General features: G+C 39.7%; 6 protein-coding genes across 9 annotated transcripts in view; 2 read left to right on the forward strand and 4 right to left on the reverse strand.

Annotated features, from left to right (window-relative positions):
• LOC106298529 (40S ribosomal protein S13-2) overlaps positions 1-1,942 on the reverse strand; it is a 4,992-nt gene extending 3,050 nt beyond the window's left edge. For both annotated transcript variants that reach the window (XM_013734667.1, XM_013734668.1), the window contains exons 1-4: positions 1,820-1,942; positions 1,654-1,726; positions 1,250-1,388; positions 972-1,158 (exon numbers count right to left, since the gene is read on the reverse strand). In XM_013734667.1, the coding sequence (XP_013590121.1) occupies positions 972-1,158; positions 1,250-1,388; positions 1,654-1,726; positions 1,820-1,842 (422 nt within the window). In that variant the 5' untranslated portion in view covers positions 1,843-1,942. The remainder of the gene's footprint in view (positions 1-971; positions 1,159-1,249; positions 1,389-1,653; positions 1,727-1,819) is intronic.
• Positions 1,943-4,869: 2,927 nt separating this feature from the next.
• LOC106298283 (proteasome subunit beta type-1-like) lies at positions 4,870-6,456 on the reverse strand. The gene is made up of 6 exons (XM_013734385.1): positions 6,319-6,456; positions 6,092-6,199; positions 5,762-5,843; positions 5,401-5,673; positions 5,232-5,318; positions 4,870-5,135 (listed from the first exon to the last, which is right to left on the reverse strand). The coding sequence occupies exons 1-6, from the start codon at positions 6,363-6,365 to the stop codon at positions 5,061-5,063; spliced, it is 672 nt and encodes a 223-aa protein (XP_013589839.1). The 5' UTR covers positions 6,366-6,456; the 3' UTR covers positions 4,870-5,060.
• Positions 6,457-6,578: 122 nt separating this feature from the next.
• Positions 6,579-8,675, forward strand: LOC106296722 (actin-related protein 7). 3 transcript variants are annotated; one of them, XM_013732941.1, is made up of 6 exons: positions 6,579-6,632; positions 6,777-7,100; positions 7,226-7,367; positions 7,737-7,978; positions 8,050-8,233; positions 8,318-8,675. In XM_013732941.1, the coding sequence occupies exons 2-6, from the start codon at positions 6,807-6,809 to the stop codon at positions 8,536-8,538; spliced, it is 1,083 nt and encodes a 360-aa protein (XP_013588395.1). In that variant the 5' UTR covers positions 6,579-6,632; positions 6,777-6,806; the 3' UTR covers positions 8,539-8,675. The 3 variants fall into 3 exon arrangements, with proteins under 3 accessions (XP_013588395.1, XP_013588396.1, XP_013588394.1); XM_013732942.1 differs by lacking the exon at positions 6,579-6,632 and adding an exon at positions 6,633-6,650; XM_013732940.1 differs by lacking the exon at positions 6,579-6,632 and having other exon boundaries at positions 6,674-7,100.
• Positions 8,676-11,103: 2,428 nt separating this feature from the next.
• LOC106296576 lies at positions 11,104-13,341 on the forward strand. Its single transcript, XM_013732737.1, has one exon. The coding sequence runs from the start codon at positions 11,264-11,266 to the stop codon at positions 13,070-13,072; it is 1,809 nt and encodes a 602-aa protein (XP_013588191.1). The 5' UTR covers positions 11,104-11,263; the 3' UTR covers positions 13,073-13,341.
• A 118-nt stretch (positions 13,342-13,459) lies between these two features.
• Positions 13,460-13,972, reverse strand: LOC106296578 (protein LITTLE ZIPPER 2-like). Its single transcript, XM_013732738.1, has 2 exons — positions 13,851-13,972; positions 13,460-13,760 (listed from the first exon to the last, which is right to left on the reverse strand). Exons 1-2 carry the CDS (start codon positions 13,970-13,972, stop codon positions 13,571-13,573), a joined length of 312 nt encoding a protein of 103 aa, XP_013588192.1. The 3' UTR covers positions 13,460-13,570.
• A 1,615-nt stretch (positions 13,973-15,587) lies between these two features.
• LOC106299709 (fasciclin-like arabinogalactan protein 10) lies at positions 15,588-16,852 on the reverse strand. The gene has a single exon (XM_013735752.1). The coding sequence runs from the start codon at positions 16,839-16,841 to the stop codon at positions 15,588-15,590; it is 1,254 nt and encodes a 417-aa protein (XP_013591206.1). The 5' UTR covers positions 16,842-16,852.
• Positions 16,853-17,031: the final 179 nt, after the last annotated feature.

Here is a 17,031-nt window from a genome sequence, read left to right on the forward strand (position 1 = left end):
AAAGTTTAGTTTCGAAACATGATCTGAGTCTATTTGAGAGTATTGCTTGTTCATTATTGATATTGATTGTTAACTGGAATTAGGATAATAGAGGATTCAACGATTGTGTGAAATGATTGATGCTAAGAAGTGCTATATATATGTATATACATAGTTATGAGTAGGGATTATGTGATGAGGACGTGAGTTCAGAGATGTCTGAGGTTCGACGCTACGGTGTGATATGGGCGTGAGTTCAGAGACGTTTGAGCTTCGACGCTACTGTTTGGGGCGTGGTGCAGAGACATTTGCATTCGACGCTACGATGGGCGGGGGTACAGAGACAGACTGTACTAGCGACGCTTCGAGTATATGTATATATCTTTATGAGGAGATGCGTGGTGCAGAGAGTAGCTATGTACTATAAGCGCATGAGTTGTAACGGCTAGTCCTCTAGCCGAATATTGATTGTTATGTGTGGTGTAATAGGCACCATGTTTGTTTCATGCTAGAGCTAGGCCTACATTTTAGTAGTGCTATGAACTCAGTCTGTGGTTTGCGGTTTAGCATCCCATACCTCGCTGGGCAACTCCTCTGTTGCTCACCCCTCCTTCTTTCCCCATTTCAGGTGAGACCGACGAGCAAGAGTGATTATCGGACCGGTGCTATTGGGCTTCTATCGCTTTTATCTTTATCGGGCCTTTAGGCCTTTGGACTTTTATCGTTTATGTTATTCCTATTTTATATTTCGGATGTTATCGATGTTGGGCTTTTAGGCCTTTTGGTATCGTATTGACTTTTATATTATGGTGGAAATTATTATTATTATTTGAGTTGTATTATTATTTTATTTCCGCTTTTATCTATTTATTATATTTCGAAAGTGACGGGTGTCACATTTTGGTATCAGAGCTATTTATTTATCGTAACATTTTATTATGTAAATCGGGGTGTCACGGAATTATTCAAGTGTTCAATTCTAAAGTACTTACTACTTCCAGACGGGAGGGAGCTTCTTGGTCTTCTTGTAGTAACGAGCTAGACGGTGGATTCTGCTCTCTACAAGAATCAACCTGAACTTGGAATCCTTGTCTTTCCTGTTCCTCTCAAGGTGCTTGCGGATAGCAACTGCTTTCTTGATTAGGTGATATAGATCCTCAGGGATCTCAGGAGCAAGACCTTCACGATATAACAAATGAACTCCCTTAGTTTCATTGAATGTAGCTATTCAAATAAACAAAACAAAGACAGAAGGGAGGCTGGAAAGTACCATGAGCTTTCAAGATTCTCAAGATCTTGTTTCCAGTAACACTCTTGACCTGTGGGATTCCGTGAGAGTCACGAAGAATGACACCAATCTGAGATGGGGTCAAACCCTTCTTCGCAAACTTGCAGATGGATTCATCAACCTACTTGTGCACCAAAAAACAAATGTCAAGACCAATCAAAAAACCTCACGTGGTGAGAGAACAAAAAACACAATATTATTATCATCAAGATACTAACTTCATATCAGATATTTCCTATTAACAAAGTTAATGAATCTCTTCAATAATCATCACATTACTTCTAAAGCACTCAACCTAAATGTAGATGATACCAATCTTCAAAAATTTCAGAGCATTTCAAACAAATCGATAAATGAAATGCATAGAGAAACCTATCGAAGCTTACATCCTGGGAGGTTGTCTTGAGCCAACTTGGGGGTGATCTCTTATACGGCAAAGCAGATGCTGAGATTCCCTTACTACAGAACACAAAAACATAAACGAGGAATGCAAGAAAAACCAGTTTTCAGACAATGCTCAGTTGAATACAATGGGGAAACAAGCTGACGAACCCTTTAGAGTGGAGTCGGCCCATGTCGACGGCTGTGCACGGAGTTTACTTTCTCTGTAGATCGTTCTTCCTCGGTTTCTTCCGGCGCGACTGCAGTGATCAAAACCCTAGTTGCTAATATATAAAATAAATTGAGCAACACATATATACAACACATGATACTTCATTAGATTTTAAAAATTATGATACTTACTTTACATACTCATACCACAATGTGCATACTAAACGCGTATTACTAAACATTAAAGAATTAAATTAGCATCATGTTATAAAAATACTATAAAATTAAAGTAAACGATGAATACATCATACATTATGTGTAGTTAATTATAACTTAGCTGAAGATTTTCTGAAGGTCCAACATTCACAACTTCAACAATAATGTCTAAACACACAAAATATTAGAATGAAGAACTTGTAAAAAAAGAAAACTTAAATCGATAATAAAAACACAATATTGACCATTCTTCCTATTGTTTTAAAATTATCATTCATACTCTAATCTCTTGTTGGTATTCTATATAAATTGTGTATAAAATTGATCTAATTTATTGATGTGCGTCTTTAGACATTTTGTTTTAAAATTATTTATTATAAACATTATTCTCTAAATATATTTATTCAACAAAACTCGTATGAGATTATTTTAGTTTTATGTATTATATGAAGTCCATAGTTTTTATCCGTGAATTGGGTTATAGATTTATAAGAAGTTATCATTTGGTTTGCTTTATTTTAAGCGAAATTTCCTAGGATAGCTATTTTTCAGTTTTTGTCACAAAAATAGTTCTTAATGAAGAAAATGACCAAAATAAGGGTCCGACTGGTGACCATCCGGGAAACAAGAGGAACGAATAAAAAAGGAATGTACGGGAATAAAATACCAGGAATGAAAAGGAATGGTTATTCCTTATCAAATTTGACAAGGAATAATTTTGTTCTTTAATTCTCTACAAAAAAGGGAATGAAAGGGAATGAGAGGAAATTATTATTCCTTGTGAATGGTAATTTTTTTTAGGAACGTCAGGGAATACATTATTCCTCGTCGTTCCCTGGTCACCATTCATACCCATAGTCTCTTAAGGTCGTTGCTACACATCTCCTCACTTTTAATTCCGGAAGGCCTCTTACAGGCTCATTAAGAATGAAAATCCTTCTAAACTAGGCCCATTTAAAAGAAAATCCTTCAATTAAAGGAGTTAAGGCCCCGAGTATACAACCTTGTTTCAAAAAGGAGGTGTTGAAAGCATCTATTAACTTTACACTTCTTTTATGAACTTCACAAATTTTTGCTAGGGAACTCCTTTTTCGATAAAAATTCAGTACTGAGAGAGTAATATAAAGAAAAATTTACTCTCAAGGACACATTTTATGTTTCCAATTACACACCTTGGATTTGGAAGACACTTTTCCAAATCACTTTATCCAATTTGCCCTTGAACTAGATATCAACGTGTTTGAGTAATTAATTAATTATAAAAACATTAATTTTTTATATATTTTGTATCGTTAACTCAAAATCTCCAAATCCCCTTTCTCTTAACCTAATTCCTAAAAACAATCTTTCATATTCATCTATCATCTTGGACAACTACAATTGAACCAAAGCACTCTCGTCTTCTCCGTCACTTTATGAGACAGTCGTGTTCACCGTCGAGTTCTTTCGTGATAAAAGATATCAACTTTGCCATGAATATGGATACTGGCGGATCTCTGTGATGTAGATGGACACTGATTAAGCTTTGCGCCACCTCTGTCATCGACGCAGCGGCTTCAGTGGCGCATACGAGAAGCGAGATTCTGAGAAGAATCGAAAAGGGACACGACAAGGACTAAGACGCCACAGTTTCAATGGCGAGTATTTTGGGAGAGGGAGGGAGAAGCTGGAGGAGAAGTAGGGAAGATGATGGTGAGTTGGTCCGAGCTCCGGTGTGGAGAGGACGACGACATCGAGCTCTCGTGATGTAGACAGAGGATGTGTGGATGTGATCGGTATGGACGACAGTTGTATGGATGTGATCATTGTGGACATGAGACTTGGAATCAAGTGAGAAGGGGTCAGATAAGAGGTGGTCAAATGAAATATGGATAACTGTGAAGATTCCACATGTGTCTTCCATGCTCTGGTTATTTACGAGATTCATGTCTTGGGAGAGGGAGGAAGAAGCTGGAGGAGAGGTAGGGACAACGATGGTGAGCAGGTCCGAGCTCCGGTGTGGAGAGGACGACGCGACATCGAGCTCTCGTGATGTGGACAAAGGATGTGTGGGTGTGATTCGTGTGGACGACAATTGTGTGGATGTGATCGTTGTGGACATGAGACTTGGGGTCAAGTGCGAAGTGATCAGATAAGAGGTGGTCAGATGAGATATGGATAACAGTGAAGATCCCACATGTGTGTTTCATCCTCTGGTAAATAACGAGATTCATATAAGATGATAGTTTCTGCATTTTGTAAACGTTGGTGTTTCTTTTCGTATTGTACAAATATATTTTCCTCATATACTTTTTGTTTAGAAACCAGAAGAAAGATCTATTAGAGAAATGTTAAAACTGTTAAACTAAATTAACAAAACTTCAAACCCAGAACTTCACAATCACCATTAGATCTTTTTCTTCGAAACGGAACCGATGGTCAAATTAACACAATTCACATAAATCTATATACCAACACTTTTAATAATAAATGTTGCATTTATTGCAACTACACGGAAATTTAGTTAGCTTTGCTGTTGGTTTCTTGAAAAGAACATTCTTCTACTTACACAAAACCAATGGCAATTATGTCCTGAAAAAACACATATCCACACAAAGTGTGCCGAACAAACAATGTGTCTTTAAGAGAAAAGAAAAGTCATAATGTGTATTTCTCTCAGATATAAATGTGTGGCTCGCATCTTTATTGAATTGATAAACTACGAACTAGAAGTTTATTTTTGTTATTAATATAACTGAAAATGTTTTTAAATCATAAACCACACACTGATAACAAGCTATTTAAAACAAAACCTATTTAAGATATTGGAGATGAACTCTATAGAAGTTTATAGGTAGCTAAGAAATCGAATATGGTTATTAAAACTCTCCAAAAGAACTTTTGTCACAAAGCAAACTTCAAGCACGAGTTGACAACTGCAATACATCAAGCCAATAACACAGTTCAAGATAACCAAGGGAGCCTAATGTTGAGATGCGAATAAGAAAAACGAACAAAGTTGTGTCCTCGAACACTCTTAGGCTGCTTAGTCTTTCCTCAAGTCCATGACTTCGGTCCTGATGCCATCGGCCTTGAGAATCATGATCTCAAGCTTGTCTCCCTATTACCACCAATGAACCCACAAAGCATAAGTTAGACACAAGATGGTAATATCTTCAATAGGTAGTAATTTGAATGGTGATATGGGAAAACTTACAGTGTAGATATCCCTCTCAGTGGCAGATGCGAATACGGTCTTGACCAAGTCAACTGCTTCAGGTTCGGAAAGGGGTGTGATGGCATCCTACACAGGCAGAGAAGACAAAACATAAGCAACTGAAATGATTCATTATGTGATTAAATTTGCTTAGAGGCCAATCACAAACCTGTGCAGGTAGCAGAAGAGGGCTGGGACTCTTGAGTTGATTGTCAAGGAAAGGCATGATTAGAGTGGAACCAGAACCTTGAGCACTGTATCCAACCTTCTCATAGGAACCAACGGCATCATACGTGAAAACACATCCTTTACCCTGCTCGTCAAGCCCTCCAAGAACATTAAAGGCATAGTAAGGAAAAAAGCGCTTGAAGTAAAGCGTGTTGGAGAGAAGCTGAGCCATCGCAGGACAGCTCATCTGCTTGTTATGCTGATGCTGATAAACCTGCAAGTACACCAAAACAACAAAGAGAACACGGTTACTACGCAAAGTCTTAATCTTTTTCAAAAAAGATTGATCACACGAATCTCACCAAGTGCCTTGATTTCAAAACTTTCTGCAATGCTTTCACATCAGCCTGAAAGCCAGAGGAAGAGAGCACAGCTTTGTCTGCTCTGGAGAGAGATTAAAAGACAGCAACTTTGCATACTCAATACACAAAAATGATTAATTTTGCAAGAAACCCAGAACTAACCCCATCAACAAAACTACCAATTCTCCATCTTAGATCTAACGAATCATTGATTTAAAAAAAAAACTCAGATTTTTCTTATACAGAAACCCTAATAATCTACAACAAAGCCTGGAGCTATCGCCAGCACTAGGTTACCTCCCCCGAAGGATCGAAAGAGAAGGTACTTACAGCTTATGGATTTTGGAGTAATCGCGAGTGAGAATGCTGTAACCGGTAGACATCCGAGTATCGGCGGCGATAACGCAGTAATCCGATCCAGCGATTGCCACACATGTTCTGAAGTAAAACACACACAGCGATCAATACAAATCAGTAGATCGCAATTAGCGAATCAGAAGAAGATACTAGACGAAGAAAACTCAGAGTCTAGATAAAAGGGTCACAGGATCCGTTACCCTCCATTGTTATCGTAAGGAGACCAGTTCGCGTGCTGCTTCGTCATGGAGCTTCTCCGTCTTTGTTAGCAAAGAGGAAAAAGAGTCGAGAATTGGCAGCGAAGGGAGAGAGATTGGAGCATAAGAAGATCTCTCTCACTCTGGCTTTGTAAACACGAAAGCAGACGAAGACAAAAGCTGGGCTCTTGATTATTGGGCTTTCTAATGGGCCTTAGATACAACTATGGGCTTTTTAATGCGCCTTTTATGAGCTGTTTCTTCTCCGATCTTGTCTCACTCACTCGTAAAGCTTCTTCGCCCATTTTCAATTCAAGGTGGGTTGCTTCGAAAAGGCATTCTCGCTCTCTTTCTCTGTCTCTGTCTCTCCTTTGATTTCGTGCTCTCAAGTTCTCTGCTTTAGCTTCTCTTACTTGGTGCTACTGCTAATCTTCGCATTTTTCTGGAATTTGGGGATTTAGGGTTTCTCGGTGTGTGTGTGAGTGAAGATAATGGAAGCCCTTGTTGTTGATGCTGGCTCGAAGCTCCTGAAAGCAGGAGCAGCGATTCCTGACCAGTCTCCTGCAATGATAATCCCATCTCAGATGAAACGAATGGTTGATGATGCGTCTGATAACCCCACCACTGTTTTTGAAGACGTCACTCTTGATCCTATCGAAAGAGGGTTCATTAAAGACTGGGACGCTATGGAGGATCTGTTGCGTTACGTTGTGTACACTGGGCTTGGATGGGAGGAGGGAAACGAAGGCAATATACTCTTCACAGATCCACTCTGCACTCCTAAGGTCTGTTCTATTGGAAAGATGAGAACTTTGATTTTGACCGCCATGTGTTTTTCAGTTCTGTTATAATCTTGTTCTTGTAGTAAATGTAACTAATTTGTTTATATAAATGATTGTTTTGGGTGCAGGCTATTAGGGAGCAGTTAGTGCAGTTGATGTTTGAAACGTTCAACGTGTCTGGATTCTATGCGTCAGAGCAAGCAGTGTTGTCTCTTTATGCTGTTGGAAGAATCTCCGGTTGCACTGTTGATATTGGTCATGGGAAGATAGGTATGATAATAACTTGGTTCGCTTGTGTTATAATATGATCTTAATCTTTCTGTCTAAGCCGTTGTTTCCCTTTAAAAAACCTTTAGTTGAACCAGATGTTTTGTTACTGTACGTTTTAGTAGACTGAAGTTTCGTTATACTCAGTTGTTATGTGATTTATGTTACAATAGTTTAATATTTGTTGTTGTTTCCTTTTACTAACCCTTGTACATGCTCTGGAACATTTAGTTAACCAATGATTATTATTCATGTAAGTTGTAGTAGATTGAAGGTGCCTTGTGTATGTAGGTTGTTATGATCAGTATGATTTTTGAACTCTGTGTTTGATCTCTCAGTTGTTTTTGACTCTCTTCCGGTGTGTACATCCAGATATTGCCCCAGTTCTTGAAGGTGCTGTGCAGCACATTGCCTCAAAACGGTTTGAGCTCGGTGGAACGGATCTTACAAAACTATTCGCCCAAGAGCTTGGAAAATCCAACCCTTCTGTGAATCTCAGCATGTCTGATGTTGAAACATTGAAGGAACAGTATGCAAACTGTGCTGAGGACGAGGCTGCGTACGAGAAAACCCAAAACTGTGAAATCGAGCAGCATACACTTCCTGATGGACAGGTTTGTGTGACTACAAATCAACAGTCTTACAACTTGTGTTTCCTTATAATAACAGAATGATGGTCTTGTAGGTGATAAGCATTGGGAGAGAGAGATACTCTGTTGGTGAAGCTTTGTTTCAGCCATCAATACTGGGACTGGAGGAGCACGGAATCGTTGAACAGCTTGTCCGGATTATCTCAACAGTTTCATCTGAGAACCATAGGCAGCTCTTGGAGAACACTGTACTTTGTGGTGGTACAACCTCCATGACAGGTAACAACAACAATAACTTTGTACACTTTGTGCATGTTGATATTGAAAAATTTAATGGGTTGTGGTGTACTTCGTCATTGGCAGGATTCGAAGGAAGGTTTCAGAAAGAAGCAAGCTTGTGCTCATCTGCCATTAGGCCAACGCTGGTGAAACCTCCTGAATATATGAGTGAGAATTTGGGATTGTACTCGGCTTGGATAGGAGGAGCAATACTAGCCAAGGTGGTGTTTCCGCAGAATCAGCATGTTACTAAAGCTGACTACGACGAGACTGGACCATCTGTGGTTCACAGGAAATGTTTCTGATTCTGAAACAACCAAAACGTTTGAACTTGTTGTTGTAGCTGAGGATTGTTTTTAATTATTTTTTCTGTGTTTGAACACATCCCACTAAATCTATGTACTTCGAAGCAGCTTACATGATTTGAAGACCATATTAAGTACTAATAGCCTTATAAGAAGTACTTGAGTATTAGGAAATATAAACAAACGATCGTTGACAAGTGCAAACCATAAATCCAGTTGTGTACTAGACAACTTCTTCATCCATTCTCTTCTCCACAGCCATGAAAGCAGGAGATCTGAACCGCCATTTTTCTGTTTCTTCGTTGGTTTTAGGCGACTTTGCTGTGTAAGCATCATCGTGATCTTGTGGGGAGTTGAAGATGTTGGAAGTAACAAGTGACAGACTTTCTAAGCACTGGAGACGACTAGGAAGCTCTGAGTTCATCCTTTCTGCACATTGACACAATTCCCTTCTAGCGTAAATCACTTTATCTTGGTCTCTATAAAGTGTAAACCACACTCTTGTGTTATTATTACGTACGTGAAGTGAAGGAGTTGGCAGAGCAGAACCTCTTCTAATCTGGTGTCAGTAGTTTTTTTTTTGGTTTACTGGTCTCAGTAGTTAGTAATCTATTTGCTATTCAGTGTTGCCTTCTCAGGCTTCGAGCTTGCATGGCACCAGCAAGAAAGACTTTTCGGTTCACGGCATTTAACATGCCTTGAGTGACTTTCAGCCGGTAGGTGCTTATCGATGCATAGACTAAGTGTAAACACAATACTTCTATCAAATTAGATTTTATATTTCATGTTTGAATATTGTATCGCATCTATCCTTTTTATACTTCGTTCTTTTCTGCAATTAGGCCTGGGTTCGCGGGTCAACCCGCCCCGCACGACCCGCCAACCTGCGGATCGTTTCTTTTTTTTTTAGTTAAAATTTTGACCCGCTCAATCCGCAAAGAAATAAAGTAATACCCGCACCCGCCCCGCTTTATTTTGCGGGTAACCCGCGGGACCCGCGGGTTATATTTTTAATTAAAAAAATAATTATTTAATTAGTTTTTCTATAAAATAATATATTTATAAGTAATTTTTTATATTATTTTTTAAAAATTTAATTATTTTTTAAAAAATTAATTATTTTTCTAAAAAAAAATCGAATTTTACAAAAAAAAAAGATTTTTTTTCTATTTTTTATTTTATTTTGCGGGTTGGCGGGTATCCGCAAATCAAAATCCACCAATCCGCACCCGCCCCGCAAAAAATAGTCTTAACCCGCACCCGCACCCGCAACTTGATTTTTTCAAAACGCTCGACCCGCATCCGCCCCGCGGCGGGTCAAATGGGGCGGGCCCCGCGGGCTTTGATTTAAATTCCCAGGCCTATCTGCAATCAAGGTAATACCGAGATTTTGACGTACTGTTATTTTTTAAAATATCCGATATCAACTACCTAAGACAATTAATAAAATCAAACATATAGAAATTATTAATTTTCGTGCCAGAAGGTAACATGTGTTGCATGCTAAGTCCATACAAAATCAGTCAAACATAAAACAACAAACAATAGAGATTGGATAAGATTAAACTTTATAAAACCTTATTAGATTAATAATGTGGAGACTGGCATAGCTTTTTTTGTGCGTGTGTTATGTAATTGTTCTACCGTAAATGTCTTATATCTAAAGCCTAACCCTTTGTATAATAGGTTTCAAAAGATATACAACTCTTCCCTGGTACATTATAGTAAGGTAAATGATGTGGATTAAGGATAACAAATCTATACTATTAAAGCAGAATCTTATTGTCTTTTTTACCTTAGCATGTCTTTTTCTTTACTAACATTGCATGTTTCATTAAAGGCAATCAAGTAATATTAATAACACATCTATATTGGGTCATTTTTTCTGATCCAGCCCACATCAGATCTCTCTTGGACCATTTGGACCGATTAAGAAATCAGATCTAATTCTCACATATTTTTTTCCTTGGGCCATTGAGTCCAAGTTCAAATAATTTTTTTTCAACCATTCTTAATTATTATTTTTTTCTTTTCTTAATATAATTTAAGCATTCATAAAAAAACTGATTTTTTTCATTGAAAAGTATATAATTTTTTTTATTAAAATATTAACCACATAATAAAATTAATTTATCAGAGTTATACCAACTTAATTCATTAAAGAAATATAGTTTAATTATTTAAACATAAATAGTCATTTAATATGAAATACGATAAATAAAGATAAAAAGTTTAAGTCTTTTATAAAATAAAATGCAAACATATGAAAATATGACATTTACTAAATATTTGTCAATTGAAAAAAAAAAAAAAATAAACCCACAAGTCTTTTATAAAATAAAACACAAATATATAAAAATATGATATTTACTAAATATTTGTCAATTGAAAAAATAATAATAATAAATTTGCGCTTTGAAAGCGCGGATCAAAATCTAGTGATAAATTAATGTAGTTTCCAATAACATTAGATTTGTTCGTTATTTTTCTTTTAGTACAGATAAAAATAAAATACACTAAAAAATATAAACATAAAAGTGTTCTTCAGACAGTTGCTCAAAAAAGAAAAAGTGTTCTTCGGACATAGCACTTATCAGTGTTGTCAGTTCAGACCGGACCGGAGCTTAAAATACCAAATCATTGAAAAAAAAACAACAAAAAGACGCAGACTACTCATCGTCTTCGTCTCCGTCTCCATCTCCATCGTCTTCCTCTGCTTCTTCCGATGAATCCTCACAAAACCGAAGAAGATCTATTCCACCACCACGATCTCCCCCCACCAGACATAATCCCTCAATCACAACCCTCCCTTCACCACAACCCCGAAGAAGACGACCCCACCTTCTCCCTCCAAGAATTCGTCCTCTTCCGCTCCTCCCCCTCCCACTCCTCCGACTCACAAGACGACTCCCCGTCTCACCCCACCCCCAAAATCACTCCTTTACCAAACCCTAGGGCTCCAAACGAACTCAACTTCATCAACCCAGAGCCACACATCTCATCTCAATTCTACACATTCAACTCCGCCTCCCACTCCCTCATGACCCTCTGCCTCCGCCAAAACCGTCTCGCCACCCCCTCCGAGATCCGCGTCGCAACCCCAAAGCCCGTCCTCAAGTCGTGGCGCTCCGTCTGGAAAGACCGTAACGAGGACACCGCCTACCTCACGGCGTGGAAACGGATCCAAGTCAAGCTCGCCGTCGTCTCCGGCAACAACGAGTTCCTCTGCTTCAAAAACAACGCTCAGCAACAGCTCGTCTCCCACGTCGACCAGTGGCATGACGTAGTCATGAGCTATCATCGCGGCGACGGCGACTTGAAACACTTGGGGGTTAGAGAGACCATAGAGAGAATCAAGCAGGTGTGGACCGTTGGGGCGAAGCTATATGGAATCCCCGAGAGCTTTATTAGGGTTTGTGTAGCGGCGTGCGGTGTTTGCAACTCCGTTACTGGTGGCTCCGCCTCGAGGAGGAACAAACGGCGTCGTTTTGAGTATACGGAGTCTTTTGACGTGCCTGCCAAGGATGTTCCGGATAGGTTGCAGGAGTTAGCTTCTAAGCATAAGGTTGTGCTTTGTATTAGGCAGAAGTATATTAGGTATAAACCGTTTATGGCTGAGGTGAAGGATTACGCTTGTCATAGAGCTGGGGAGCCTGCTTCTAAGAAGTCCAGGGTTCTGAAGAGGGAGCCTTATCAGTCAAAGAGATGCGGCTGCGGTTTTAGGATTCGAGCTATTGTCCCCATTGCTAATTACAATGAAAAGGATAAAACTTTTGTGTATCAGGAAGAAGGAACAGCTGTTTTTAAGCTTTACGCTGTTCATTCGGGGCATGAGCCCGGGGCGATGGATGGGAACGCGAGGATCATGCATCGGCTTGTTGGTCATAAGGGCTTTTTGATGGAGCAAGATGTAGTCTATGGTGTGAGGGAAGATTTGGAAACCGAAGAAGTTGGTGGTGGGGGTATGCGTTTCACTGTCTTGCATCAGGTTCAGGAGCTACGGGCTGAACTCGGCGCTTTAGAAGGAAAGATTAGGAAGGTTTCACGAGAGATGTTGGGTGCAGTGTCCGGAGAGCTGTTTGAGATGCTCAACAATATGAGGAGTCTCGGTGACGAGGGAACACCGAATGAAATACTTGTTGGAGATAACGATTTAGCTCATTGGAGTGACCAGCACTTGTATGGAGGAGATGATGGGAAGGATGCAGAGCTTGTTGAAGATGATGAAGAGAGTTTTGGGAGGAGCCTTGATGATGTAGTTCCTCCTTGGGAACAGATAAGGCCACCAAGTCCGAAAGATATCTTGTCTGAAACATGTAAGCCTGAGAAATGGTTGAAGTGTAGTGACTTTGACGAGAAGAGCATTCTGAGTTGTGAAGATTCTAAACTAACGAAAACGATGGGGGACAGTGAAGGTATAGTATCAGACGTAGGTTTAGTTGGATTACAGGTTGATAGCTTCTATCAAGAGAACTCCAAATGGTATGATTCTCCTTGTGAAGACAATGGGTTCAGACACGGGGAGATTTTGTAGAAACACGGTAAAGTTTCTAACACGCTATCTCTCACACATCTTCTTGTTCATATGAGTCCCTAACTTATAACTAGAGATCAGATTGTATATTTTATGTATTCAGATAACACAATGTTTCAGGGGGTATTTCGTTAGCTTGTATGTTGTAGCTCTGTAAGGGTTGGTTTCTTTGTGGTGTGGTTATGTAAAGTGAAACCCAGATTGTTTCTCTGCGTATATAACATTGTTATTCAACTTAACAAACTGTTGTAACCTTGCAAGATTTTCCACATTTGATTTATGTGGAATGATCTTCTTTGGCTCCCAAATCATTTGTGTGTATAACTCATGTTATGTATCTTATTCCATTTCATTTCACCAGAGAAATTGGAAAAGAAAAAAAAAAGATAATGGCGAAATATAATCGTTGATATGTATTATTAACACTTAGTGCATAGATAAAAGTAGGTCTCTGGCGAGGGTACAAGACAAGTAGTACAACCGTAATCAAGAAGATCACTAAAGGAAGGAGGATGGAACAGGGGAGAGTTCTGGATGAAGCAGAGAGAAGAGAACATTGTTTTCTTCGTAGAGGACAAGAGCTCTCTTCTTTAGAGCCTCGTTCTCTCGTATGATGCTTTGATTCTTTAGGAAGAGCTTCATGTTTCTCATCTCCATCTCCTTCTTTTCCCTAAGTATTCTTCTCCTCCTGCGTCGAAAGAAAGGAATAAAAAGAAACAGATCGAAGTTGTTATAACTCAGAACTCTAAACACAGAGTTAATGTGTCTGAACCTGAACCTGGTGAGATTAAGGACACGAAGATGGGTTTGTGTCTTAACGTTACGTTTGTTGTGGCATGAAGCTGATCTCATCGTGGGTGTGCGTGTGTCTGGGAATGATTCTGAAGATCTAAGGCACATCTTTTTTATAAAAGACCGGAGTAAAACTATAATGCCCCGACCGTCCACAGCTAATGGGCCACCCACGCCCGCTCTCGGCCCGTGGGCCATATCCTGTCTGACGGTCGGTCCGTTAATTTTCCAAGGCTCGGAATCATTGTTTACTTACCCTGCAATCACCACCCGACTTTTCCCCGTGCTTTGGCCTCACTCACACGGTATCGTAAATCACTTCCCGATAGGTCACTCATCCTTCCACTACTTCAGCTCAAGCACGCTTAACTCTGGAGTTCTAAACGGATGTGTGACGGAAAAGGTAAGTAAACTTTGGTGACATAGGTAGCCAAATCAATTATCTTAAGCCTTTTCATATATCACAACTCGGGATGTTACAAAAACACAATGAAAAAGTAAGCTTTATATAGAAATAGATAGAGCGCTTGTGTTTTGCAAGAGAAAGAGAGAGAGAAATAGTGTTTTGAAGGTAATGATGGTAAAAGGAAACTCATGATTATAGAGGGACCAGAAGGACGAAGATGATGAAGAAGAAGACCAAAACATACTCTCTTTCTCTCTCTAGAGTCTCTCTACTTCTTGTTCTTGATTGAATATGTACCTCAAACAGCACAAGAAACAGTTGAGGTACATACCAAAAAGACCATAAGAATAGACACATCATTCCATTTCACACTTATCTTTTACTTGTATTGTAGTCGACAAAGAGAAAGGCTACATAAATATTTCCTATATAAAATCTAATAATGTGATATGAATAGAGAATAAACAAACATAATTGATGAGGGTCAGGACTAGGACCACTAACAATTCTTCTGTTGTTATATTTTCAAGATGAAACCAAAATATACAAAAATAAAGAATGGAACAAGTCAACATCCAGAATTATTAGCATGCTTCAAAATGATCAAAGCTGTTATCATTCAATATCTATAGTCTCTACTCTTTCTAGCTATTCTTAGAGTAAAGCATATTGTCTACCCACAAGAGATGATAAGTCTTCTTCAAACCATGCATCAAACATAAACTAAAGGTTATAAAAGCATGGGAACAAGTATCATAAATGGCAAAAGATCTACCATAGACTAGGGGGGAATCTCTTGTGTTGGTACTGGTTATAATCATGAGTTTTGTTTCATAGGAGTGGTCCAAATCAGAATCACCACGCCCCCTTCATTCATTTCAACATGATTCATCTTGATACTGAAATCATATAATCTTCTTATAACTTGGACCAAAAAAGTGTGTCGGTGAAATGGGAATATAGTAAGTTCGTTACATTAAGCCCATTGGACTCTTGAAATATAATTCATGGGCCATTTTAGGACTTTATCCGACTCCGATCGGATTCTTGGTTTATTTTGATTTTCTTTTGTGTAGTAATACAAAAATTAGCTAGAATAGATCTCGAATTTCCAACAGTACAACATTGCTACAAAGTACAAACTCACACATGAAAACGAAAACAAAAGCAAACATCTAAAAGTCTTAGATTATTAATACAAGGATTAACTCGAAGCTCACTCTCTTATCCCAGTCTTAACAAAGCTATAATACAAAAAAAAAAAAACAAAATGGAGCGACAGTCTGCGTAATATAATAAGAAGTTGCAAGAGTTTTTCTATAGGAATAGGGATGTGGCCGCAAGAGTGACCATTGCGGTGAAGTACGCATGGGTATTCACGTGAAACGCTGCGTTTTTTGCACGGATGTTCTCTGAACTTGTTGGCGAGTCTGACGGAGCTTCTTCAGAAGATTCATCAGCTGGAGGTGCCGGTGGAGAAGCTGCGACCGGTGGTGACGGTGACTTTGTTGGAGTCGGAGACAGAGACTTAGCCGACGGAGTTGGTGTCGGTGTGCTCACTGGTTCCGGCGCCGGAGATGGAGATTTTCCTAAGAGCTCTATGGGGAGGAGGACTTTATCCACCTTGAATACTACAAGGGGTGTCTCATCAACCAATGTGTCAGCAACTCTCGACGGACCAACGCCAGTGTGAAGAATAACCTCGTCACCGGAAGTTGACGTCGTTAAATCATATTTCCCGGCTCCGTTAGTGGCTAACGTGGAGATTACATTTCTGTTGATCTTCAATGAGCCTTTGGGTTTGTATTCCGCAAGGGCGTGATACTCTAGGAGCGAGACCACCTCGGCTTGTGTGAGCTTCGTCAGATCTGGTACACCTCTGAAAGCTTCATCGGACGGTGCAAAAACCGTCAAACCTTTTTCAACGGTTGATTCGTAGGTTTTAAGCACACCGCTCGAGGCAAGCATACTCGCAAAGGTTTTACAACCAGCTTTCTCGAGAAGTTCAGTCATGTTGTTGGAGGGAGCTGGTGCGGTTAAGATTCCCGGAGCGATGATCGGAGCGTTGATCTCAAGAACGGATATGTTGTAAGGTATTTGTTTAACGGATTTGGTGTAGTTGGCATCAAGTTTGGAACCAGGAGCGGCGGAGCCAAAGCCGACTTTGCCTCCTTTAAGATCCGTGACGTTGACGAACCCTAGGTTTCCGGCAGCTCGACCGGTTGTTTGGTAAAGCGTGGTGGTGAGTGTGGTGCCTTGAGAGATCTTGTGGAGCTTCAAGGGATCGTAGTAATCGAGGAGGACGAGGAGACTGAGAGCAGTTTTGACGACGGAGAGTGGATGTTTCCCGGCGAGGGAAGACATGGCGTCATTGTTGAGGACAAGGACGGTGATGGTAGTGCGGCTGTTGATCTCGTCGTTGAGCTTTGTTTGGGAAAGGTAGCTGTTGAAGGAGGAATATTCCGGCGATTCGGAGAGAATTTGGGTGATGTTATGGCCGGAGACGGTGAAAATGACGGAGAGAAGAGATATAGTCAATGCAAGGAGACAGAAAACTCGTGATGCCGCCATTGAGTGGAAGTGTAGACTGTGTGGGGGAAGAGGCAAGTGAGAAGATAGGAGTTTAAAACAAGTGAGAAGAGTTTAAACGTTACACTTAACAATGGTTGGATTGAGAACACGTGGCTTTGATAAAAAGAGCATGAAAATCACGTAAAATAGGCTTCATGCATGCTTCTTTTCTCTGTTTCGTCTACCAGTT

Source organism: Brassica oleracea, chromosome C6 (assembly GCF_000695525.1).
Source record: "Brassica oleracea var. oleracea cultivar TO1000 chromosome C6, BOL, whole genome shotgun sequence".
NCBI lineage: Eukaryota > Viridiplantae > Streptophyta > Magnoliopsida > Brassicales > Brassicaceae > Brassica > Brassica oleracea.